The sequence below is a fragment of the Diprion similis genome, chromosome 7, assembly GCF_021155765.1.
Source record: "Diprion similis isolate iyDipSimi1 chromosome 7, iyDipSimi1.1, whole genome shotgun sequence".
Lineage (NCBI taxonomy): Eukaryota > Metazoa > Arthropoda > Insecta > Hymenoptera > Diprionidae > Diprion > Diprion similis.
The window spans coordinates 1,996,640-2,024,366 of NC_060111.1; the positions used below are offsets into that span (position 1 = coordinate 1,996,640).

A 27,727-nucleotide genomic window follows, 5' to 3' on the forward strand; every position below is an offset into this window, starting at 1 on the left:
AAGCTTTTTTTAGTAGGTATGACAACAGGAATTAATAAAAAGAAACTTAAAAAAACCCGGAATTTTGAATCCCGAAAAATGTAGCAATTTATAGAAGTTTAAAAAAAAGTATACGATTTACGTCATATAAATTTTACACTTCCATTATTTTTATAAAATTTTTAAATCATAATATCAAAAATCCGGTTCGACATACCATAACTATAACATTATTTTACAAGAATTTTTTTCAATTTTGCAGATCGATCAACATTTACTGAAGATATGATGCCGACCGTGGAGCAACTTTTTTCTCTCACTGTTGTGTACCACATAATTTTTTACATAGTAATTTTTGTAAAAATAATGTAAAATAAAATTTTTTTCTAAACTTTAAATACCAATAAACAATGCGTCCTATTTATATCTATTAATTTCTACCGTTATCACTAGTAAAAAAAAGTTTTCTTGTAGCGCATTTTTGGCGCCGTTCAGCGTATGTAAGACCTTAACGCCACGACTGAATACGCGATCCAACTAGAAAGGAACGAGAACCGAGAGATGGCAGTAGTTACCATTCCATGGACCAACCTACGAACATAGAAATATCATCTACTACCAATAATGGTCTGAAATTTCTTTACTGAATCAAATATCATTCGGTTAAGAAAAAAATTGAAAAAAAAAATCGAAAAAACCGTTTCCCCAACGCATTATCAAAAAATAAACCAACAATTCCGTTCCAAAATTTATAAAAACATCCGTCAGAGGTCCGCGTGTCGAAATTCGCGTGTAGTTTCTCCTCGGGTTAAAATCGCATGATCCGTGGCAGAGAAAGACCGGAGGATCGCTGGTCTAAAGCCGTGTGGTGAGTTAGAGTACGGCCATATTGCGATCTCCTTAGATTGAGAAAAACATTGTGAGCACGTGGTGACGCGTATATAATAACGGTGAATACGACGTGTATCGGTGAAATCCTTAAACAAATAACTTTGAAACAATAAGTGTGAGTCGTAGCGATTGTTTGCGGCTTATTTATCGGTCTATTCGGTGAGTAATAACCCCGCAACTAAAGACCATGCTGTTTCACGTGTCGTCGAAAATTCCTCTCTAGCAGCAGGCGGCAGCGGCATTTTTCTTCCACCATACCCACCATACGCCCTTCGCAACGTCTCGAATAAATTTCTCCATAAGTTTGGATCAGAAGCATCCGCTTCCCATTTACCAATATCCTTAATCGGTTCTACTTTTCTAATTTTAACGTCTTTATTTAAAAAAGATAATAATAATAACTCTAATTACAAGCCCCCCCCTCCCCCTTCATTACCTTGTCAAAAATATCACGATTTTATACGATAAACCTTGGAATAGAATTCCCTAAAAGATACTTTTCATCATTGATAGACAGTAATATCGTTAATCTCGTCGATGATTATTATTTTACCTACTAATACAAAAGGATTATTCAACTCACTCGTCGCGGTCAAACTTTGTAAATTCGTTGTAAGTACTGAAGAGAATTCGAGATCAAATAATCGCGAATCATCATCATCAAGATTCTCATTATTATCATCGCTGTAGGGTCAAACGTCCGTCAAAACGTTACCGTTATACGATGTTGTACACGTTTTTTTTTATTCTCTTTCTTTTTCCTTTCAACGATTCAGGATGTGATAGATGCCGTATAAATTTGTCCATTCATTCATTCATTCATTCATTCATTAATTCTTTTCCTAATTTTCATGATATTTAAAACGCGACGAATTGGAAGAGCCGTGATTGGTTATAATATATATCTATAATTCATATATTAGACAGAATCGATGATATTCCAATCAATCTGTAATCGATCCTCGAAAGTCTGTACACCCCCACCCCTTATTTCTACTTGAAATTCAAGCGAGAAAGTTGCTCACTGATCGGCATTTCCTCCTCCTCCCTCCCCTTCTTCCTCTTATTCTTATTCTTATTTTTCTTCTTCTTCTTCTTCTTCTTTCAAGTTACCTATCTACCAACCGTGAGTAAAGTCAACGTGCGCTCGTTCGCTGATCTGGATGTAATAATACGCACGCACACGCACACATGCATATATATGCATTCATCGTGTATTATACACACGTATACGCGTCGGGAGAGCACGGTGACTCATCTGCATTAGCAAGATAGTTCGCAATTAGTTTTTCAATTTTAAAACCTGACTTGAATTTGCTCTCTCCGTTGGACAAAATTTACAAGCAATTTTTTTTATAAGATTTTTCTAATTTTATTCATCCACACTAGAGATAAAACAAGACTTTAATTGAATTTCCTGAACTTATAAAAAGTCTATTTTTAAGTATTCAGTTGAAAAGAAGTAAAAGGAATACAAGATCAGAGTTATGACTATATATGTAACAATTAATTTCGATATAGAATAATAATCATGATCATCAAATAACCGTAGAATAGAATTGAATTGAATTTCACCAAAGGCGACGATTCAGTTGAAGTTGAAAAAATCCCTTTTCAACGCGCAAACCAATGATTTGATCTTGAATGATAGTAACAAATAAAAAGAAAAGAAAAAAAAAATATATATATATTACAGCCGATAGAATATGATAATGTAAAAGTAAAAACACACGGTCTGCACGTGCCAAAAATTCAAAATAGGTCGATCGATACGATTAATACATAATATATATGTAATGCAGTGCAATTCGGACGTAAACCTTTTTATAATTATTAATATGTAGATAGATACGTGCGTCGCGTTGATAACCCAATTATAATTAATCGGATTGACGAAGAATAAAAAAAAATAAATAAATAACCAACCAGACAGATGATCGCGTTACTTTCTTTTTTTTTTTTTTTTTTGTTTTTTTTTTTATCTCGAATATGCTGAATTTGTATAATACTTGCTACAATCTTTCATAATTTCTCTTTATTTTCGTCCGCACAATTATGTATGCGATTAATCGGACATTATACGAATATGTTAAATAATAATAACTTGTTGATAATGTTATTCCACTAATACAAACACAAATATATATATATAATCAATTCTATTCCCATCCAAATAGACGTGTTATATTTACCTAGAGTCATCCGTGAACATAGATCACATAATATGTTTATGCAGATATGTGTGTGTGTGTCTGTTTATCTGTCTATCTGTCTCTATTTATGTATAACATATGTATTTATGCGTAAACAGATATATATATATATATATATATATATATTCTTTTCCAAGGTTTTCCTACACGTGTAAGAATAAAAAAAAATCAGCTGCTACCTGTTGCAGCACGTGGCGGCATTGGCAGGAATTTTGTTTTAAATTTACACCGAAGGATTTTTCGGAATAAATTTATTTACATATCGTTGATCTTCTTTTTTCTTATTTTTATTTATTTTTTTTTTTTTTGCTTCCTAGTGTTATTCTCCGGCTTGTTTCAATGAAAAACATACAAAATTCTCCGACACGCATTTTTTTATCTCATCCAGTTGTTATCATCAGTTATTTCAATTCCTTTTATTCGAATTTTTGTTCAAAGAATCCAGTGAAAACCGAGGACAATAATTTGAAAAAAAAAAAAAAAAAAATAACAATTGTATATCCGACTCTGCCAAAAACTGTAAAAACTGCGAAACAAAAAAAGACAAACCAAAATTGAAATATTCATCGATTTCAAGACGTCGATAATAATGATGACAACAATAATAATATACGCGAAAACAAATTCAACCGTATTTTTACTATCTAGAACTTGACACAAATAATTATCTTCTTCTATCCTTCGGACATTTTTTTCTGCGTTACGTTAGATAAAAATTGATTCGAGTTGATGAAACGCGATTCTCGTAATACTTTTTGTCGTTTATCGAAAGGACGGTAAGTAAATAAAAAAAAAAAATAATAATAAAAAAAATAGGACAAAGCAAATAAATTCTATTCTAGCTTTCAAGTTTACGACAGTACATACTTTAATCGTAAATCAAATTTAGTCAAGTTAATAATCCTCACTTAAATATCCGCTTATTATCCTATCGAAAGTTTAGTTTGTACAAATTCGACCGATCCTTACCGATTGCACAATATAAAATCAAGTATTCCCGCTGAATTGGTTGGCCACGAATTCTATAATACATCGGTACACCTACTTTCGAAATATTGTTGTTGATGTTGTTTTTATTATTATTATTATTATTATTATTATTTTTGTGTGCGAAAGAGATTTATTCCCTATTTCTTCGGCTAATCCGCTATTTTCGTTGAACCACGTACGCCATGATTTAATTATATTTAATTTCAATTCTGTTTTTATTCGTCGATTAATTAGGTATTTTTTTCCCCTCCTTCTTTCGCACAGATTCAATCAATCGTCTTTTATAACCCCTCGTGACTCTTTGAGTCACACTGCAATAACGTCTTACGTACACACAGAGTCACGAATTGCCAAGGGCCGAACTGTTCAATGCGCATGCGCTAAAATTCGAGAGCAACAAGAGCGATTGCTTCGTCAGGGTGACCAACATTCTTGAGGTTACATACATATATACTTAAGGAAATAAGGAGTCTCAGAAATGAAGACCGAATTTTGATCAATCTGCGCGTATATATGATTACGTCAAAGACATCACATAAATAATTTACTTGAGGTTACTTATTTATTTCCATATATATATATATATATATATATATATATATATATTCTGTTTGCTGAAATTAAAAACGATCGAGCCTATATCATGACGTCACTTTGAATCCGTTTTTTGATTCCTTTCAACCAAGGCGTAAGCGCATTGTTTAAACTTATACCTTTCTCAACATCATGGCGGCGACCTGTAATTTGAATTTATGACGGTTGGTCGCCCTGAAAAAAAAAAAAAACAACAACAACTGCAATCTTGTTCTAAGAAGATTAGCGCATGCGCATGCATGAAATCATTCGGTCGTTAACAATTCACTCTGCGATACCTACGTACACGTGTAATACAACTCTGGTGGATCGATCAATCGGTTTGAAAATAAATCTTCGATCCTCGAACGCACCAGAAGAAGTAACGCCATCAGGATCGCGAGCACCGCACATCTCGACGCTCACTTTTGGTACCGTTACTCCTGCTGCTTGTCCGTCTGTCCTCCTCCCTCCTGATCCAGGTGTATCAAAAACACTCGCAGGAATTCGTATAGCTATACATGTTGTTCGCAAAAATTTTTCCCCCTTAAAACCGATCGAATTATCACCGTCCCTAAATTATAAACATACCTATAATTTCGTCCTTTATGTATAGAATAATGTATTATTAACTATCGACATATATAACTCAACTACGTTATATATGAACGTTTAACATTAAATACGTTGATATAATCTTTCGGTGGTGGAAAGTTGAAAGCAGAGAGACGGTAAGATAAACAGCTGCAAAGTTCTCGGTGATTCAGACTTATAAGACCCCCGAGAAAGTATATAATATACATTCGCAACAACAATGGCTAATCCGAAAAATCGCGTCCCCCGATTTCTTACCGTCTGTGTTGCTCGAAGGCCCCAAGGATCGTGCAGTTTTTCGTGATCCCAAGAACCAAACCAAACCGAACAAGTAACATCTACGATATACCTGGTTGTTGTTATTCCTGGAGAACTCTAAGGTTCCTTCCCTCCCTCCCTCTCCCCTCCCTTCCTCTCGTTTTGTATATTTCGAATCCACCATAGAAATTCTCACCCCGAGGCGTCCTTTTACCGAAAATTCCATTTGCCGTAAACAACGATACACAATTCGCCCTGAAACGGGAAGCCGAAATACTCTAGAAGGAAAAATAAAATTGATCTTCGATGGTACAATCTTCAGAAATTCTACCCTGTTCGATTTCGACCTTGAATTATCTCCACATATCAAAATCGACGTACGTAAACCGCGAAAGAAGGCTCAACACAGTCCGATTCTATAAGACAATTCTGAACAAAAACGGTAAAAAAAAAAAAGAAATTTTCATTATACATAAAAACAAAGAAATTTGACTGTATTCAATGAAATTGCAAAAATAAATTCGTTGAACCAATTTTCACGTTTCAGACCAGGATATCCCCTTAAAAATTTTCTCAAATTTCATAATTACGTGCAATACGCTATAACTTTTTCGCCGATCTTTTCAATCTTCTTATCTACGCTAAATTTTCACATATGTAGTACTTTACATAACGTCATTATACATATGTATACGTACAAATATATATATATATACATATATATATATATATATATATTATACATATATATCAAGAAAGATATCGCGTGCTTTTTTGACGCGGTACGCATGCGTCGATAGATATATTAAACGTATATATAAATACTATATATGTATATATGTATATACGTATATACGTATAGTTATGGGCCGGTATGTATTTACCGGGTTTGAGGAGGAGGGGGGAGGGCGGCAAACCGGACAATCGAGACAATTCTCCACGTGCCGACGTAGTTACCGGGCCTCTCTCGCTCTCTCTCTCTCTCCCTCTCTCTCTCTCTTTTTCTCTCGTCGTCGTCAGTATAGTGAGAGGAGACGAAGGTGCATATCGCCTTTGCCCGGAGTTTCTGCCAGTCTCGTGGTGGTGATCAGTCGATGCATGCGCGCTGCTTGTTTCATTTTCAAATTAACACGTTTAAATCGAGAATTATTACTTTACCGCGGAAATCGCGAAGTTTGCGTTTCTTTTTTTTTTTTTTTTCTTTTTTTTTTTTCTATTTGTGTTTATTGAAACGGAATAATACTCGGCTGAATATCTAACAAGTATAGCATACGTGTATAATAATGGATCTCGTTACGGTGAGTCGGATAAATTTCCATATGTGATCGAATTTCGTCCCTTAGGAGAGCGGTGTTAAAATATTAAAACATCGATTCTTATTAACTATCTTAATTACTGCATGCTATATGTGAAAATATTTTACTATTTATTATCCATTGTTGTCAATTATTCTTGTTGTTGTTAATCACTGCCAAATTTAAAAATAATGGATATACAGTTTAAAACGATAATGATTAACGATCGGTACGAAATTTGAATCCCGCCGGCAATTCGAAACGTCTGCTTCCTTTAATATTCTAACATCTTGCGAAATTGATATGCATATGTTTGTTTTTATATATATATATATATATATATATATATATATATATATATATATATATATAGATTCAAATTTTTACAAAATTGCATTATTCTATCAAACTGCGTTTACATATATATATATATATATAAATATATAGCGATTAACGGTTAAATTTTCATTTACTCATCTACACGCGTGCACGTGTGTGTAAAACCGACAAGCAAAGGAGGGATCATTCCGTATGTTGAGTCAAGAGTAAATCCGAGGGCGGTTAACAAGATAACCTTTAAACACAGCCATTGTAATGCCCATAAATATTAGCGAGAGTAGTTGACTGCTGATAAGTTTAACCTGGCGCCATTGTATGCTTTTCATTTCAAATAAGTCAGTTTTCTTTTATTTAGAATTTTTCTTTTTCCTCTTTTCATTTTTCTTTTTCCCCTCTTTTCATCGACGTAAATATTCACGCGTACAATAACACATAAGTTTTCTGTTTGGTTTCGTTTTTTTACATCGAGAACCTAAATATCAGGGCAAAATGTATTATTGTAATAACCGGTTGTTATTATAATATACATAATATTTGTAGAGATTCAAATAGATTACAGAATAATTCGACTCGCAAAGTTTTTTTTTTTTCTTTCTTTCTTTCTTCTACCTGCACATTCATCGAGTACAGTTTTACGTGAGAACGATGATCGTTATCAGTTGGGCTGATTAAATACGAAAGTATATCTATATCTATATATATATAGTCAGAAATTACTGTACACTTCGAAAGATAATTAGAAAGAGAAGATAAAACATTTTTACTAAAATAGCAAGACTATAATGATAATTAAATCAATCCGTTACGTAAAATCTACGATATTTGAGATTGACGTCGTAGGAAAAACGTTAATATATAATATCAAGATCCGGCTGCACGGCTCGTAAAAATATTATTACACGTAGAAAACTAGATAATGAAATATTTTCAAGATTTAAAATATGCCTGTTTATTTCAAATCTATAGCTATCTTTTTTATAATCTTCATTATACACATCACGCGTGCATATATATATATATATATATTATAGATTCGCAAGTAAATGATGAATATTACTTTCAAAATTACTCACTATGCCAATATGATATGTCGCTTCTGCTCTTGTTAGTTTCTTGTTCTATTCTTTTTTTGTCATTCTTGTTTTTTATTTCGCGATTATCGAAGGTTGCGTCAAATAATTAATTAATCACTGTAATCGTGGCATCTCATTGTTATCGCTTTATATTATATTATTTTTTATCAATCTGCGATCAAGATCTATATTATATGTATAAATAGAACACCTGTAGATAGAATTTGCACATTTGTTTTTCACACGATGAGTAGCTATGAATTCTTTCGATCTATAAGATGATATGATAACGATTTGAAATATTTTATGATTTGAAAACTCTGTAAATAGAATATCGTACAATAAATATAACGACCTAATATATATATATATATATATATACACACACACAAAGACTAACAAACAATCATCGAGTTTATTTTTCTTCCAAATACATACTATATATACTACTATCGCGCTTTAAACAATCTTAATATTTTAATAACCTTCATTTTCCCTATTTTAATTATTATCGCTTGGTTTTTCTTTTCTGAACTTTTATATTTTATGCCCCTGCAAATGCCACTTTCGATTAGATCATTTTTTTTTTTTTTTTTTTTTTTTTTTCTCTTTCTTTCTCTTTTTCGGACAGCGATACTCCAGTTCTCCCCCCTCCCCACCGTTGTAATATAATTTGTGAAACTCATGTGAACAATATATTATAACTAAAAGTAAATAAAAATAAATTCAGGTGTCGAAACATTTCCAAGAAGAAAAGATCAACGAACAGCGTAAAGAATTATAATTATACATATTACGCAGGAGAAACGTTAAAAAATACAGCTCTGCCAAGTCCAACGTTAGGACTATGATTATTTTTATTTATTTATTTGTTTCTTTTTCTTTCGTTGGCTAATACACTGAATTACTACCGTTTTCCGCGTACGATCGTCAAGACTCGTGAGCGCCAAGTGTTACTATTATATCTTCTCTTCTTATCTCTATGGTATACGTTTGACACATGAAAACACATCCGCAAATAGTTGCAAATATTTCAGTTCACTTTCGCGGTTTTATATTATTCATATGTATGAGGAAATAAAAAGTTAGGTAGATAGGAATTAGTAGATAATATGTAGAAAGAAATTTTGGAATTGTCTAGATCTTGATCCACAAAAAACAACATCAATTTTTGTTAACTTTTCGAGATCCTGATTGGTGTGGTTTCCTCCTCAGGATATATATATATATATATATATATTCATCCAAATATCTACAGCGGAACAAGAAAAGAATTTACCAATGTTTATATATAATAAAATAGTTCTTTGAATATTTCTTTCGGTTTTTTTTTTTTTTCCTTTCTCCGTTGATGTTTAAATAAATAACATTACTATGGGTCTCGAAACTTTGACAAATATTGATGTCTCTTTTTCGATCAAGACCTAAATTTCCAAGATTACTTTCTACTTTACGTAATAAACTTTGAGGTCAAGACGATTCTTACATAATAATTAGCATAAAGTAAGTTCAAAATGGTTTATTCAAACATAAAGTATTTTATATCCTAAATCCGTTTCTCTCTTATGTTCTTTCCGATAGTTCCAATTGATTTTGCGGTACGGTTTCTACCGTGGACCTGCAGAGAAATGTCATCAGCGTCATTGCGAATTCAACTAGTGAAGTGGACGGTACCAGCGTTCGCCTTGATCCTTGGCCTCCTGTGGTACAAACGACGAAGAGCCGACAGAGCTGACCCAGGCGGAGAGAGCGGATTAAAAAGAGGATCCGAGGATTCAAAAACGCCGGATCACAACCTGAACGACTCCGGCTACCACTTCGAGGAGTCCTTCACGTCACGGGGTTCCATAAGCGTGGCGTCGAAGCCAGAAATCATTGCGTGCAGTCCACGACGGGTGAGCGAGAGTTTGGCCATTCCGCAGCGGAAGCCCGCAGCAACGCCGATAACCTCTGTGGCAAGCAGCGACCCGGACGCTTGGTACAAGGACGTTGAAATGACCGTCGATGCCGAGGAATTTTACCCCCGGGGTGCTGAACCGCTTTCGGTACGCGAGTCGCTACCGAGACAACAACAACAACTACAACTACAACAGAACCGACAGCTGCAGGAACAGGAAGAGAAGCTGCCATTTACTGCGATGAAACCCAAGCGGTCCAAGTCGCCCTATGAAACTGCAAAGACAACCGTCAGGAATCAACTTTCCAAGATGCTCGATCGCTCTGAAGAGAATGAAGAAAAAACTGAGAACGTTATAGAGGAAATTAAAATGCAGGAGACCGCTGCTTCCGAAAGGGATTCGGCTAATCACAGTCCAGTTTCTGGTGTTCTCGACGGCAGTGTCAGCGACGAGGCGAGAAGCGAGGGCAGCAGCGACAGTGGAAAAGGTATAATAACGGAGAAAATTTAGGGTCAGAAGTTCAAATTGCTAGTCCTTATTAACTTGTCTCGATCGTTTAAACTTGATGCTAGCCGCCAAAGTTGGCAATTAAGTGTTCTGAACTTGTTAGAAGTAGGATAACTCGGTGAGGCTTGGAACGCCTTGCTTGAATGAAAGTGGCAAAATTGTGTCCAAGTTAGTAACGTAACGTTGTTCAAACTATTCAGGCTGAGGAAAAATTTCACAACTTTAGAATTGTCTGAAATTTAGTTGATTGTAATGAAACAAGAGATATTCTGAATATTTTCAAATCACAGTTCCTTAAAAGTCATTAATTAAATTGATAAAAAAAAAAACAGCAAATTTTTTCCCAATCTTTCGATACGATAACGTTACTAACTTCAATATTGTTCTCTAAAAGTTTGACTCAAATCTTTTCGTCCCCATAGGAGGAAGTATAAACGGAAACAGCCCTGCGGTCTACGAGTTTGTCCTTCCGCAGAGTTTGATAGGCCGTCTGATAGGCCGTCATGGGATATTTTTGCAGAGTATAAAAGCAAAGGCCCAAGTCAACATACTGATAAAGCGTCATCCTGAAACTAACAAGTGTAAGGTATGCGCGATCGAGGGCTCCCAGAAGGGTATACGCACCGCGTTGGATATGATAAGGCAGAAATTCCCTGAGAACAAATATCCCAGCGTAACGCTGGAGCAAGTGTCGTTCCTTAAAAAACCTGAGGAAATGCAATGGGTGCCGGAAGTAATGCAGCTCAAGCTGGTCGAGGGTTTGAACAACGATGTGACAGTGATTCGCATCATGGAACCCAATCACCTCTTCCTCCACCAGCCGACTCATCCCTCCTATCCTTCACTTCGAATTTTAGATCAGAATATGACACAACTTTATAACACAGTCGCAGACGCTCCACCGGTTCCTGATCAACTCGACAGTGAGTAGTTATCAAAAATATCTGTCTCGTTAAGGAGTAAAATTTGTGGGATTGAAGTTAGCAGAATTCAAACTCTTATGAAAATTAACCATCTTCATTTCCGTCCTCGACGCTTTTGCAGAGGGTATGATATTCGTTGGTAAATGGTGCAACAAGTGGGTCAGAGTTTATATCCACAAGCCGGACCCGGACGGAGAAAAGAACATAGTACGCCTCATAGACCATGGTGGATTTTGGGTGTTGAAAAATTCGGAGATGAGGAAAATCAGGTACGACTACCTCACCCTACCCTTCCAGGCCATCGAAGTGTACTTGGCCAACATTCAACCCAAAAATGGTAAGTAATTAAAAATAACAAGCCGACTACTTTCTTCCCGCCTGACTAGCCTCCGTGAAAATTTAATTTGAAATTCATTCGTACAGGTACGTGGGTTCCAGAAGCGTACGAACTAGTTCAACAAATAACTCAAGGTGTCGTGGTCCAGGCACAAATACAAAGCTACGTGGATCGCGATACGCACATAAACCTCTATCTAAACATACAAAAACACGGGGTACGTACAAAGTTTCTTAGACAATTAGTAAATGCGTATTCGCTCAAAGTGACGATTCGATGATTTGCATTTCTCTTGTCTCATCGCCAGGTAATATCCCTAGCTGACGAATTGGTGGCGCGTGGATACGCGGATCGAGTTCAGCTAGAGGAAGCATATTAAAGAAGAATAAACAGAAGAATGAAGTATATTGCCTCCACTCGAACGAAATACCACAACAACTGAACATCGTGTGGAGCAGCGATAATACAAGTGTATGTGATAGTGGAAGGTGGTTTAAATGAGTGCATGGACGCTGTCTGCGAGGACCAAACTTCCGTTGTTGTGTATGTTTTGTTTTCTATCTCTCTTCTCCCCCCCCCCTCCCCCTCACCCCTTTTTTTTGTTTTTTAGTACGTATATACATTATATAGCTATGTAAGAGTCCTACGTCAATGATGAATGTTTGTCTGTTTGTTTGTTGAAACGCGCATTGTACGTCGAGCGAACTTGATGTCAGTTTCTAATAATTTACATCTGCGTGTGCCAATCGAGTCGCTTTTTTCTTTTGATACTTTCGTACCCTGATAATGCATAAACAGTATCTTATCACAACCTCCTACTCTCCGTACTGTAGGTAATTATCAACGATTTAACGGAAAACTATACCAATATTCTTCTTGGTATAGAAAAATACGATAAAAGGAAAAAATATGTACACATTACAGATGTATGGATTTTTTTTTTTTTTTTTTTCTTTTTACCTCTTCAGTGCATGATTTATTCTGTATTATACACACTGTATTTTTTAGCGGTGTAAACATGCTCTCGAAAGTAATTGATCAATTACTGTACATTTGTCTTTCTCACGTTCGTTCATAGTTTTCGTCATAATTCGCGATTTCTGATACGATTTCAGATTATCAGTAATATTATCTTTGTTATTATTGCTATCTATCGTTTGTTCAATTTGCAATTTTACCACTATATTTTCATAACTGCACAATACAAGTTAGATAGTGTTTATTGTTATCTTGTCTTTGCCATGTAAATTCGAAAGAGTACAAAATACTTAAGATTAAACGTGACGAGAAGTTTGAACGACGTTGAGATTATTTTTAAACTTGTCGAATCGAGAAACCGAAACTTGCCGAAAGAAGATTGGGGGGTGGTACTAGATAGAGAAAGCAAAAAGTGAATTCAGTAAGAAATTAAAATTAAAAAACTAAATTTGATACATTTTCTGCTAGAAGTCTACCATGAGTTGTGAAATAGATTTTTCAGCAATAATATATTTGGACCGTGTTATTTTTTGTTTATTGGTGTTTCTTTTTCTGTTTTATTGTTTCTCTTTGAGTAGCTCGAGACTTCTTTAGACCGATTATAAAACTCTTTCCTTTTCTTTGTACATACTGTATAAGATCTCTCTGATATACGTTGACCTATTTATGATGATGTACCTAATGTTTAATTATAACATTACATAAATAATAATGATAATGCTCTAGCTATAGCGCTCTGTAGACTTTAGATATATCGTTAAAACGTCAATGACAAAGATAGATGAGTTGATGAATAATAGTAATGGTAAAATATGTAAAAAAAAAAAAAAAAAACAGCAACAATCGTTATACTGTAATAATATGTGTTTTCGTACAGACACAAAATTTGAAGGAAAAAAAAAAGAAATTCGAGATAAAAAAAAGAAAGAGATGTTTCGGTAAAAAAAAAAAAAAAGAGGCTAGAGTGACTCTGGAAAATCGCGCTAACTTCTTATGCACTGCAAAAATATATTTTTCGGTTAATTTAGCGGATGAAATAATATACAGTTTAACGGAAACAAACATTGAACTTATATATATGTACAAGTAATTATTAACAATTAATACGGTATAAGAATTGAAATTTTTTGAGAAAACATGAATCACACTGAAAACGATAAAAAAAAAGAGGGTTTTTTTTTTAAAAAAAAAAAAAAAAACGTCAACGAAATTGTTTCGAGAGACCGTACAGAGCTGGGGAATAATTTTTGGTCTCACGCCAGTCAGAAAAAAAAAAAGGGGTAAAATTTTTTCAAATTGCTAGATGTTTTATATTTATGTTTTGGTCGCGATTTCTTGTGAATTGTAAACGGAATCGGTTGTGTAATGTTCTTTGATGGTTAAACGACTAGTTTAATAAAATATTTTTGGTTTCGTGTTATAATTCAAACTTGTGTTCGCGGTGCCGCGTTTTTTCTGTATCGATACATTGCTTAAAATACATGATAAAATATATTTGCCTCGTACGTCAGAGATGTATTTAATGTTAACGTAAGCCCGGGTTTGCGTGGTTTTATTTATCCTTTTTTTCGTATCATTATGTGGTATTTATGAACTGTCTCTTGGTGCGCGGTTTTTTGTAAGAAATTATTGAAAAATCATTCTCGCCTGCCTAAGACTTGATTTTCAATTAAATATCGCTACGATATTCATCGTTATAAATCGGTTGTTGTAGCTTATATTAAACCAAGAGCTCGCGTTTGTAATTTATTATTATACATTACTCGGTTTCCTAGTTCGTAATTATAAAACTGTATAATATGTAAGATTTTCATTTTCTCTTATCGTTATTCGCGAATGAAATTAAATCAATCCTTTTGTAAGTCGTTCTCTTTGTAATCACCGGGAAAAATGAGACAGAATAGACGAAAAAATTACAAAGAAGAAGAAAAAAAACAAACAAAAATTGAAAAAAAAGAAAAAAGCATAATATTTCCTTTGAAAATATCGAGAAAATGGTGGGGAAAAAAAAAAAAACTTTTTTGTTTTGGAATTAATAACGTTCTTTGATCCGTGTCTCCAATCAATTACTCGCGCGAAACTATCGTAAATATTGAATATTATGTAACACTTAATGTCTAAAGAATACTGTTGACATGTAAACATTATAGAAATATTTTTATAACATACATACTTAGCTTTTTAAGATCTAGCAAATCAATATCGAAGCTATTATTACCGGATAGGCCTTCTTATTCTTCTACACGATTACTACTGCCGTTATTCGATTAGCTATTCATTATATATATGATACACGTTCAGTTAACGAAACGAATAATCAATTCTCTCCACATTTCCTTCCCTTGATTATATCGATTTATTTAAGCAAAATAATAATAATGTTATATAACGGTTCTTTCAGATGCGAAATTCAAAAAAAAATTTCACTTCTGCATGGATTGTTTTTGCTACTAAAAATGATTCACGAATCAAGTCCCCAGCTATCTATATACCTATACATTATTGCATACATCGGAACTACTATTCTAATTTATCATTATCATTGTTAAGAGATCGGAGCCCCTTTTGTATATAAATCAATGTAAAAAATCTTGGCGTTTCATTAAAATTTATTCATTTTAAACTCTGAGTGCCACATTTAATATTCATACCTACTTCTTGACGTTTTTAAGTCCTTTGCTCTTATTTTCCTCACCCATTATACATCCCACCTCGCCAAATTTTCAGATCAAATTCTCTGCTTCCTCCTGCAGCAAACTGCGGGACCTAAATTCAATTTTCGCGCCTAGCAAGTAACTCTGAGCTTTTGTCCAGAGTAACGCACGCGTCACATCCGGCGGGGAAAAGTAGAAGCAATGCTTGGCTTCCAGTCAGTACCACGTAGCATTAAGTCCACGCTAGATATATTCATTCATCGAAAAAGCTCGAAAGGCAATTATGGACTAATTACGAACCAACTAAAGGGACCTCTTATATTCGTATTATTAATATCCGTTTAGATTTGGCAGGCCTGATCGGACGCGCGATCGATGCAAAAAAATTGGTAAAACGCATTGCCTAACTGTTTGAGGGAGATACTTCGGTGAAATTTTGGACAAAATCAGTTTTTTTGATTCTTACACGATCAAAAAAGTGATATAAAAAAATTCTTCCATCAATTTTTAGGTTATACTAATATATGCATTGAAAATAAGTTTAAATAAAACGGATAATAATGTGAACGAAGAAATGAATGGAGAAAATCAGGGACTTAGGACTAACTGATTTCGCATTCGGTTAGTTAAATGTTCGAAAATCAACAAGGAAGCGGCGGTTTTGGTAAAAACAACGAAACATCATCCAAAAAACAGTGAATATCTTATGGGAATAAAAGGGGAAAAATCTTCCCTCGAAATCAAAGTTTGGAATTCAATGATCGTCAACGATACATATCTGCATGTGTAAAAATTTTCCGCTATGACCGTCAAAGGATCACATGCAGGACGAGAAACGGATAGAATAAAGTAAAAAAATAGCCGATTAATAAAGTAACGACTTGATCGGCAATTTCATTTTTTGCCGTACCCTAAACCTGCAATCGCCGGAGAAATTAAATTGTACGTTCGACATGTTTTGACAGGAGTCAACGCGACGAACATGAAACTCATTTTTCATATAATTCACAAGGAAATTCATGAAATAGACTTACCAGCAATCAGCAGCAATGATGGCGTCGTAATGCATCGATGCCTGGCCGTTTCGTTAGACAAAGATTCCGAAAGTTGTTGATCGATTTTATATGCTCACTGAAACGCGAGAATCCGACACACGATTAACACGATGCGGTTACCCGACGTTTATTATCCGATTTCACGTTATCACTGTTCACATCACGTATTTACAACCTAATACACAGACACAAACACACACACAACACTCGCAGAAAATTCACCCCGAATCGTTGATTCGAACACGGAAAGACGAAACAAAAGAACACTTCTGAAACTATCCGGCGTAGAATATTTTCTCCGAAGTTCGTAACAAACGATTAACATCGAACGATGCGAAAGCCGAGTCGTCAACTTTGTCTGATTCCGAGTCGAAAACAGGCGACTTCAGGTGACTCGTTTAAATGCGCGATCGTCATTTGTTTTCAACGTTCGTCGCTCGACCCAAATGCAAAAAAAAAAACGAATAGAAGCCTCTGGAGCGTTTTACGACTCGATTTTATGCCTCTCAAAGACGTCTTGCGTTTCAGAAACCTTTCTGAAACGCTCGATATTTTTGTAAACATCGAAAATCGCGACACAGAACGTTTTTTCCGCACCTCGCGTTGCGTGAGCCGTGCACACCCGGCACATTCGCGGAATTTACCGTATTTACGACGATACACTGCGTTCAGCGATCAAAACTCACTTAGCGTACGCGTCCCGAGACGAGTAGTCGTAAAAAATATATTTATATGAAAAAACTCACCGTATTACGCTACTCGAGCTCGGAGAATCTGCTGCGACGCATGTTCCGCCTTCCGACCGCGACACACACTTACAAGTTTCAACTTGCCGCATCGCTCTGAAATAAGGAACTTATCAGTGGTTCAGAAAATTGCCGCAGATGGCGCGTGGCGCGCCATTCAAACGGGACGAGTCGCCGATGTCGACGGTTAAATCTTTTATAACGTAACTGTTAGTTTGTATCTCTTTGTACAAATGTAGGGTACTCTTTTTCCACGAAGTGAGACCTTCTTTAAAGTAGAAAATTATTTTGAATCGTTGCCTGTGTTCAGAGTACAGAATATTAATTAATACAGTTCCTACACTATGTTTCAATGCAAATAAAATTTTAATATTATAACGGTCTATTTATAGTGTATAGATTGTTCAGCTGCACACACTTTCAACTCAAAAAAATGTGGTCAAATAAACAAGTTGTAGCAAATGTTCGATATTATTGAACCAGCGCAAACAAACTACGCTTAACTATTGCGTTAACGGTTGCCTACTTACGAGCAACCGAAAGTACAGCTGCGCATTCGTGTTCACTATTGCCTACTTTCAGGCTATCTAAATTGCTGAAATACTTTTTTTGAAAATCGAATCACATATTAACGTTTCGATACGTTATTCAACCGTGGAATTGGTCTCGTCAAGCTCAGTGTTACTGTTCGTAGAAAACCCTTTAAAAAATGTGTAAAGAGAAAAAATAATACGGTGCATCAGTTTATATTTCATGATAAAACTACTGCGACGCCTTTTTCTTCGCCCCCATAAGAAACAACGTGTTAGTTACTTCTCGTTCTGAAAAACTCTAGCAATATTAATAGTACAGGAAAATAAATTCTCGCATATAATACTCCAAGCTTGTTGATCATACTTCTGAACAAGCTTTTTTCTTCACGATTCCGAATTCGTTTGAAGTGCGCATTTTTTAATGCAACTATAAATGCAGTGCACAGTGTTCGAACGCGACTTGCCAAATGACAATTGCACTGAAATTTTCCGCCGCAAATGAGCACCGGGGGTTTAAAAAAAAAAGCAATTTTCCACGCACTTGCTCTCGACTGGCAGCGCCACACCAAAACATCCCTGCCATGCGATCGAAATATACGCTTATTGCTTGACGGATGTGTCGAACGTTTGTTTGCCGTTTTCAGAACCTGTGCGCCGTCGCCAGGTGAAAGCGGCTGCGCGCGGAAGCTGCAAAAGCCCAGCTTATAGTCTGTCTGCTCGAGAATTGGTTTGTCCGGGTTCCAGGGTAGCCCCGGATAGCATGCCAGTCGTCGACGCACCTTCCGAACAATTTCTCGACGATCTCGTAGCGAGCCGTGATTTGAAAGGGCGGAAGCTGTTTAACCCGTCGAATTAAGAGTCGAATAAAAACGGAAAGGACATAAAAACTGGTTGTGATAACCCGGGAGATAATTTTTGAGTGCAGAGTTTCTTAGGACGGCTAGGAAAAATCGCGGAATAATGAGAGACCCGGAGTATCAAGTGTGAGTAAGGAATTATACTGTGCTTAGAAATTAGGCAATTTAATTATTGCTGACTCGTTTTGGCCTCGATTTCAAACTTTGTTTGCACGTGTAGTAGACGTTGTGTTCACGACTGCCTTCGACGTAGAGCCGATCGGCAAACAACCAGGTTTTACGACCACGTTACAATACGCGGAGTTAGTTATGTACCCGTTTATTCGAATAAACCGCCGCAGCGTTTCGTCTATCCATGGATCCCGAGTCCCCTTAAAGTTCGATCGACGAAAATCGGAGATCTCGTAACCGCGGTAGATCGTCAAAATTCTCGACATTCTTTACCAGGTGGAATGATTGCAGGCTGAACGGAGAACGAGTCATAAAATGAGCAGAATAAAAGATGAAGACAAAGTCGGAGCACGTATAACGTTAAACACGTGGAATCTATAAGTGAAACAGCTCCTCAAAAAATGAGGCTGTTTTTCTCCAGTTTTTTTCGCCTATCGTAAGTTATACTGTCGCTGAAAACGAATAACAAATCACGAGGATGAGACGCGTATGAAACTGAGTTTTGTTAATTATTTAATCGACAGAAGCGAGGCTTGAAAACGTTTTCATCGATCATAAATAGAAATCATCTAATGGCGGTATACATTTTGTGCCTCAAATAGTGCCGGATAATTATAATACCCATTCTCGTGTAACCTGCGTCAGTATAAGCTTGTTTCCATCCATGCGATAATTAGCATCTAATTTGCACGTTCGACGTTTCCTCGGAGGTTGTTTGACGCTTTTGTCATTTATCGCGCCATTCAAACGGCTAAATTCAACAGCGATTAAAAAATAAATTGTTCAACCCCCTTATAAAATGCTTCATTTTATCTTCTATTTACGTGATTAACTTGTACAACAACTTATACGAATATAAGCTTATAACTAACGTAGAATTGTTTGTTTTTCTTCTCACTGTATAGATATATTCTCGATGTTCTTTACAACATCAACGCGCATAATGTATTTCCGTTTAGTAATATATTTTTCTGTTTTCTCTCCCTCTTATCTCATCTTCCGCGTAACGTTCATCTTGTTTATTATTTCTTTGATGGGGCAAAAAGAAGAAGAAAAAAATCTTCCCCGTAATTCAATTAGCAAGTATTAAGCAAATTGTTTAACACGCTGTAATTTAATTCACGAAGACTTTGGCATAATGTTAGCATCTCGGAGACCTTCCGTATCTTGCATTTGTATCTATTCGTATTTGTAGTTTTCGTATACAAGACGCTGAGATTAGAAAATCCAATTGTCTCAGTGACAAATGCCACTGACAAGATTAAAACGCGATCGATACGTGCAGCTTAACATTGTCAGCTGCTCAAAAGGCCGAATTTCGTATCTTCGTTGAAGATCTAAGCTCGATTCTTATCTCTAATTTTTATCCCTCAACTTTCTTATTTGTCTTTTTCTCTTTCAACCAAATCAGACTCCCCAATTGTATCGAGCCCGAAAACTATACTCCGCGTCTTATCCTTATCAAGTTTCTCGCTGAAAATCTCACTTTTCAATCTCTCGCTGTGCAAACAGTGAGCAGTGAAGTGCACGGGATGAACTCGATACGTATCATTTTCCGTAAAAAATCGAGGATAATTTCTACGCGAAGTATTCCGATGATCCTGATTCCCTAATACGAAATGCATTAGTTCAACGTGAATTGCATGCGCGTGTAGATTAGTTACCTACTTATTGCTGTTACAGTATTTCATTTAGCAGTTTTAATGATCATGGGCATACCGTGGTTATCTGAGCGTGTGTGTAACGATGATATTTACACCTGTATTTTGGCATTAGGCAATTCCGCAGCTCAGATTGTAAAAGCATATACCTTAGACATCCGCGCACATATGCATATATGTACATATTTGTATATATATATGTGCACCATGTTGTGTGATAAAGATTAGATAATGGTTGCTATTTGCATAAGTATTCGACCACATACGTGCCATGCACTACACTTTGGGTTTACTCTTCGTTATTATGCAAACAATCACTTTATACCTACACCCTGCATATTACTATGTATGTATAGACGCGTGCAATAGTTGATATGCCAATAATCTGGCTAAGCCAACGGCGTTAAACGCGAGAGAGCTAAGAATAAATTTTTCTTATCTAACTAGAGGGAAAAATATGTTTGTTTTTTTGGCACTCTAATTGTCGAATTTCAATGTACATACCTGTACTATACAACTTGTGATTTTCTGTTCTGTTCGAAAGATTTTACGCGCTGAAATCACTTTACGCGCAGCTATACAATCCTTGAAGGCGAAGAGAATATGAATACTTGAAATATGCGTTACTTCGTGTGTTTATTGGTGTTTTTGTTTTGAGTCAATCCTCCAGAAATAGCATCAATTTACATACGAAAATTTGTGTGTACGCGAATGAACGTATCGTACAGACGTGTAATTGCAAGGTTATCAATACGCGCAAAAATTCGAAGTATGGATTCGACTCGCGACTGGTCGTTATAGAATCATCGTTTTTTCAAGTGCTTGTGGCTGTACTATCATTTTATAAATAAATAGATATACGACATGCTATTCGGTCATTCTTCACACAATTTTCGCCGCTCTATGAATTACCAGCATATCTTATCTCCCGCATAAAGTGTTTAAACTTGATTCCGTAAATTTTAACTTTTAATCGGATCAAAAATTGTCCGTATATGATCGTTGAAATTATATCGCTTTCGAATAGACAATTTTGAAAACGTATTCAGATCACTATTCTTTAAAGAGTATTGCTTAGAAACGAAAACACAAACAAGTATACAGGTGCATGTATTCACCATATTACAAAAGTTATCGATTGCTTATAATTTGAAAGGTCAATATTTGGCTGTCGGTCGTTACGTTGAAGTAACTAAATGTTGAACAGCAACCACCGCCAACAATAATTGCGTATCCAGTCCGTCGAGAAAATTTAACCAGAATCTCATCGCATGATCCATGAAAATATCACGACTAAACACGAGCGTTCAAACGAAAGAATAAAACTATAGTGGTAATACTGATAATGGAAAATGAAAAACTCCCTTCGATTTCCAGGGCGTTTCTCGCGGTGCTTTTCTTGACGATGGGCTCATCCTTTGGCCAACATCCGTGTTCTACTAATTATTCCGATCCCGACGATTGGCTGACGGATCATTGCGAGTCGAAGCCTTCAACGTTCCACTTGATCTGTTCCGGCGGTCTTAGCGACGAATGGAAGAGCGGGTAAGAAAGAATGAAGATGAATTATCCCGCAGCCCCAAAGTGTCTCACAGCTTTCTAAAAATCCCTTTTTCCCCGCAACGTGATGGCCGCAGATCGAACAGCGTTTATTTTCTGACGCTGTGCGGATGGCCGGAAGAGAGTCTCGACCCTGAGGATCTACTGAGCAAGTTTCCCGCCCTCCGGAACCTGTCGATCATCGACAGCAACATGACCTACCTCGTGTCCGGCTTTCCCGGCACCGCGACGGACCTGGAAGTGAGTGCAGGATGAATTTAGTCCAGCTTAGAGTATCGAAAACTCGTAGGTATATCCGAAGGACTTCCGGTCTTGTCGTCCGTCGATCGCGCCTCATTTCATTCTGATCAAATCGGCATTGAAAAATGTTTCTCAGGTAGTCACGTTCAGCGGTACAAGTCTTGAAGAGCTGCCCAGAGCCGCGTTCTCAAACTTGCAGTCCCTTCGGTTTCTCGACCTCAGACACAACGCCCTGAAATTCGTGGATCCGACCGCGATTGAAGGCCCGTCTCTGCAGTACGTTTACTTGTCTGGTGAGCCGTTAAAAACCGCACGTTAGGTATAAAATTGGAACGGAAATATGGCGGGGTGAGATTTGTCGGTAAAATAACGCGCTACTTCAAATAGCAGGCCATATTTAATTTTAAAAGATTTTTTTCGCCGTATTTTTTGCGGTACATTGATTCATTGCGAAACAACTAAGACGTCACAGCTTGCGCTGAGTTTTCGGTACATCCCTGTCCGCGTAATTGACCGAAAACAATTTGCCGACAGCTCAGTTTCTCGCCGCCATATTGTTTAGCTGCGCCCCACGCAAGTTCGTTCCAAATTGTAGTGATAAAATTTTTCGGCGAACCAAATTCGACGAATTACAGGAAACCCATTCAACTGCGCTTCCGAGATGATCTGGATACTAAACTCGAACAACGAATCCGTCGCCAGCCGGGTCGTCGACAGGGACAAATTGCGGTGCGCGTTGGCGTCGAAAACCAATCATTTTCTGGTACAGATGATGGAAATAACTGCGGTAAGTCTAACGAACGGATTGTGACGATACCGAGTCGAACGAGAGTCGACAGCGAATCTAACGAGTGCAATGCGCGATAAAAATTCATCCCCGATATACAGGAAGTCGCCGATCAGTGCCAGAAGACGGTCTGCAGCTGCGATCTGACCTACGTTGCATCGACAATGACCGGGTCGTCGAATGGCAAGCAATTATTGTCCTTCGTCACGGTGAACTGTAGTTCGAAAGGCCTTACGGAGCTTCCAGAATTCCTACCGCAAAATACGACCACCCTTTATCTGGCGAACAACAAGGTTGGATAGTTTCTAGTTGGATCTGTTTATGTGTACGAATCGACGGCGGGAAAATTAGCTGGGAGATCCTAAAAGGCGCTCAATTATCGTCTCGCGATGTGTAAATTTACTTAGAAGAATGAAAAAAATACGAATCATTTTTGTTTTCTTGCATCAATGTTACGCTTATCGATGCACAGGGAGTTGAATTTATTCACCCGTATGAATTATTGCCTCGAAATTCCTACTCATCGAGTTATAAGAACGTGGAGTAAAGCTAAGATGATGAACTTTCGACAATGTTTGGGTTTGATGATCAGGGGTCTTAGAGATTTGAGATTTTACTACTGCTTTTGTTTTTTTCTCTTCCTTTTTTTCTGTTGTTGTTTCCAAAGAGAAGAGGAACAAGTCGGTTACGTATTGACTGCAATAATTCAGTAGTAGTGTTTACCTCGCGTGTTTACAGAAGAAAATCCAAGCTCCTCTACATCATATCGTCGAGTATTTATTACAAGCACCATTTTTCAGGGGCGTTATAGAGCAGCGAATTATCATCCTCGCGTGTCTGGTTTGTATTTCGGGATTTTTTACGATGTGTCGAAGAGCGCGTTTTAGACAGATTTAAACGTTTTGCCCGATTTTCATTCGCCGTGACGTGCAAGCACGCGATAATTTCTCCAGCGATCATTTCGCGTTATATCTTACCAGAAATAACCGCAATCGATAATTCGATCAAGATTTTATTCACTCACTAACTTATCCTGTATAATAAAGAGCCAATAAAAAATTGATAGAATCAGGCTCGCAGAATTCTATTTCTGGAAAAGAATTATGTGCGGTCTAAAAATTGGCAAACGTTCAATTCCGAAAGCCGTTAAATTACGTTAAGAATCTTGCTTCGAATTGCATAAGTTTGCAGCTTAGAATCGATGGGAAATTTCGCAGATCTGTTTAAATATTTGACTCTTGAAAATTTCGAATTCGCTGATTCTCTGCTATTTCGAGTGCAGATTCGCGACTTGACTCCGCTGACGAAGAACCCTGTCTACCGTAAAGTCATCGATCTATACCTGGACAACAACGAGGTGGAATCAATAGCGATTCTCGAGGGTTCCGACTGGCTCGATCACTTCCGGGCATTTAGTCTACGAGGGAATCGACTGAGCTACGTTTGTATCCAAGAGTGAATGCAGTTTCGTTGTCAGCACGCCTTCGATTCACGCTTTCCAAACGCCAGGAAGTACAAATTTGTCGATTTCAGGTTCCGCCGTACGTGATCGAGAATGCTCTTCAGCAAAACGACCACCCGGTAGCTATTTTGCTGGGAAAAAATCCGTGGCGATGTGACTGTCATTTCACCCCTGGATTTCAGGTGAGTCGATCATTATTTTCTCACGTAAATTGTCAGTCGAACGCGGAGAATTTCGGATGTAATTATCGGTTCGGAATTCGTCAGGTACTCCTGAGAAGCCATACTGGCCTTTTTAAGGATGTGGAAAACGTGACTTGCGCGGAGGTTCAGGACGACGAAAATTCTGGCAAACAGGTGAGACGATCGGGGCGAGGGCGTTGAATCAATGAGAAATTTTTCGTATTGATCCTATCGTAGCGTGCCGTTTGTCATACTCAACGTACGGATTGAATTTTGCGCAAACATGTATATACGAGGGTGGTTCATTTTTTTACTTTCTTCTTTTTTTTTAAGGTGCTACTCGAAAAATATATGACAAATATTGAAAAAACAAATTGTCGTAAAACCTGGAAGAGGTAGGAAAATATTTAGAGGTCACTATCAATTATTGTGATATTTTTTATTTATTTTTATGTGTACACCTTACGGACTTATATACCTACATAAATACATACACAGTTAATTTTTTTCGTATCGTGGTTCAGTTTATCGTTCACCAATCAACAGCAAACTACGCTTAACAATTCCGCGGTTAGCTGTTCTCGTCTTTTATCCGAAAGATCAATCGTCTCGTAGAAATTTGGATAACAATTTTTGTTACCGAATTTGTAACTTGTAATGTACCTGTTCTGTTTTCAGTACTGATTTTTATGAACAATGATTAATTGGAACACGATACAAAAAAATAACGACATATACATGTATATATAAAAGTCCGTGAGGTGTGGACATGAAAATAAATAAACATATTACAATAATTGAAAAAACATGTTGTCGCTTTTGTGATCGTCGCGATACAATACTTGCATCGAAGAGATTAACACTGCTGGAATAAAGCTCTCATATCCAATCTGTAGCGCGTGTTTCTTCGCATATGTTTCTCATCCCGCTGTTAAGAGCGTTAACTGCTTATTCTCCATATTATTGTTGCAATCTGCATAGTTGATCGCAATACGGCCTCGAAGGATTAATTCGTCACAATCATATATTGCGTTTCGCATGTCCATCAAATGTCCGTTTGATAAGATTTAACCCATATTTGGCAGATAAGCCTCCTTAGCCGGACCGCGATTTGCACCCCACCAGACCAGCATTGGATTCAGCCTCTGGACATCTTGAACGTAGTCCTGGCGTCGCTGATTTTCTTCGTCCTTGGCAAGCTGCTCTACGACTACTGGACCTTCAAGAAGACCGGCAAACTGCCGTGGATCGTAGCCAAGATGCCTTGAAGGTCGATTAATTGATTCGTACTTGTACAATACACGCTGTACGTATTTTGTAAATAAAATGTTCTCAGTTTTTCTAAGATTTGTAAAAGGTTTTTGCGGTCATTTGTATCGAATCCAGGCTTACTAATGAGACTACATAATCGACTTGATCATTTTCACACAGAGTTATAAACTTTCAAAATGTCCAAATACGCGAAATCCACCAAAAAGACTGGGAATGCCGGGTCATGAATTTGCAGGACTGCTGTTATGGTCGTTCAAGTAGCTCCGCAGCACCTGGTCAGCGGCTAACTTTTTCGCGCCGGAAACCCTGATGCCGACACCTGCGAGGTTCAATATTGAAGTCAGGATGGATGGTTACACGGTTTCCCGGAGATGATTGTAGGGGGAAAAACGCGCCCCGAGTTTTCTATAAATCAATGAAACAACAAACCCGACTTTGAGTAACCCAACGCGTCGCACTTGATGGTGTATCGACTTCCAACCACGTTCGAAGACTCCTGCAACGAGTGGTAAACTGGTTCCGGGGCGTCGAGTTGCATGCAGATCTTGTAGAGTTTCATGATCGGCGTCTCGTGGCCGCTCCTCGTGTTCAGGCCCAATATCTCCTCGATCCTGGACACCATGCTCTGTCACGCGAGGCGAAAAAGCTGGGTACCAATACTGACGATGAGAGGTACTCACTGTTTCCTTGAGAACGGCGTCAGCTCTCCGATGTTTTCCCCGTCGATTTGCCGGCTCGCAAGAGCGAGCAGGGTCTTAACCGCTGCCGAAGTCTTCGCCGATTTTCGCGAGTCGCTGCAGGCGTCGACTGGAAATTGCGAACAGCTAAGTCCGGGTTACGTGGTAGACAAGGCTCGATTCTCACTCACATGTAAATCCCCCAAAGCAGCACTTCACTTTCACATTTTTGCTGTAGCTGTAGCTTGGACTCAGGTTTTTGTACTCGACTGAAAGACCGCAAAGCTTCGAGTACTCATCGAGGATCTCGATCGGCGAACGAGGCGTCGCGACGCCGTCGTCTCCGTTGCCCTAAAGATTACAAGAATGTTTGCGGAGAAAAGTGATGTTACAGTATAATCTTGGCGGATGGGTTTTCCTTTGCATACCTGGACTTCACCTTCTACTTTGCCCTGTTCCTTCTTCATGGATTCACCTACGACCTCTCCCTTCTCCATGATCTCGTCGACGCTGGCGGATCGATCGGCTGCGAGATCGTGCTGTTCCTTCTGGTTTTTTGAGGTGGCTGTGTGAAAGGGTCTTTTTACAAGGGTATTCGCATTTTTGGAACCCAAAATGGTACCGCGTTACCACCGCGACGACGCCCTTTACCTTCTACGTGAGGAACCGCGTCTCGCAACTTCTGCGTTTCCTCCACCATCCGCGTCGTGTCGACGACCTTGGAAGCGGTGGCGATGGTTCCAGCGAATCTCTGCATCATCTCATCTCTCTTTCCCAGAAGATTGAGCTTCGTTATCTGCTGCATTGGTCCACTTTTGAGCGAGCTTAGTCTCCGCGCGTGCTCGCTTACCGTGTCCTCTAAAACGGTGAATCAAAGAATCCACAAATCATGTCTCAACGACCGGGAATTTATTTTCCCTGGTCATTTATGTCGATTTTCGTTCACTTAGCTTCTTGGATCATTCTAATCAAACTAACCCTTTGCATTTACAGCGGCACCCACTGGTGGCGAACATTCCTTG

General features: G+C 37.5%; 2 protein-coding genes across 3 annotated transcripts; both read left to right on the top strand.

The window, feature by feature from the left end:
• Positions 1-813: 813 nt before the first annotated feature.
• LOC124407855 (KH domain-containing protein akap-1) lies at positions 814-12,784 on the top strand. 2 transcript variants are annotated; one of them, XM_046884403.1, is made up of 6 exons: positions 814-1,029; positions 9,787-10,590; positions 11,033-11,533; positions 11,655-11,870; positions 11,957-12,087; positions 12,178-12,784. In XM_046884403.1, the coding sequence occupies exons 2-6, from the start codon at positions 9,834-9,836 to the stop codon at positions 12,247-12,249; spliced, it is 1,677 nt and encodes a 558-aa protein (XP_046740359.1). In that variant the 5' UTR covers positions 814-1,029; positions 9,787-9,833; the 3' UTR covers positions 12,250-12,784. The 2 variants fall into 2 exon arrangements, with proteins under 2 accessions (XP_046740359.1, XP_046740361.1); XM_046884405.1 differs by lacking the exon at positions 814-1,029 and adding an exon at positions 6,589-6,796.
• Positions 12,785-18,705: 5,921 nt separating this feature from the next.
• On the top strand, positions 18,706-26,105 carry LOC124407856 (protein singed wings 2-like). The gene is made up of 10 exons (XM_046884406.1): positions 18,706-18,819; positions 21,903-22,070; positions 22,163-22,325; positions 22,462-22,618; positions 22,961-23,112; positions 23,214-23,405; positions 24,395-24,553; positions 24,646-24,756; positions 24,841-24,930; positions 25,842-26,105. Exons 1-10 carry the CDS (start codon positions 18,797-18,799, stop codon positions 26,022-26,024), a joined length of 1,398 nt encoding a protein of 465 aa, XP_046740362.1. The 5' UTR covers positions 18,706-18,796; the 3' UTR covers positions 26,025-26,105.
• Positions 26,106-27,727: the final 1,622 nt, after the last annotated feature.

Bases quoted from the DNA above. Each gene is read 5' to 3' on its own strand.
- LOC124407855 (XM_046884403.1), top strand. From the start codon at position 9,834: ATGTCATCAGCGTCATTGCGAATTCAACTAGTGAAGTGGACGGTACCA. The intron at 10,591-11,032 runs GTATAATAACGG...TCGTCCCCATAG, and splicing joins CAGCAGCGACAGTGGAAAAG to GAGGAAGTATAAACGGAAAC. The intron at 11,871-11,956 runs GTAAGTAATTAA...TCATTCGTACAG, and splicing joins CAACATTCAACCCAAAAATG to GTACGTGGGTTCCAGAAGCG.
- LOC124407856 (XM_046884406.1), top strand. From the start codon at position 18,797: ATGAGAGACCCGGAGTATCAAGT. The intron at 22,619-22,960 runs GTGAGCCGTTAA...GACGAATTACAG, and splicing joins GCAGTACGTTTACTTGTCTG to GAAACCCATTCAACTGCGCT. The intron at 24,757-24,840 runs GTGAGTCGATCA...GGAATTCGTCAG, and splicing joins ATTTCACCCCTGGATTTCAG to GTACTCCTGAGAAGCCATAC.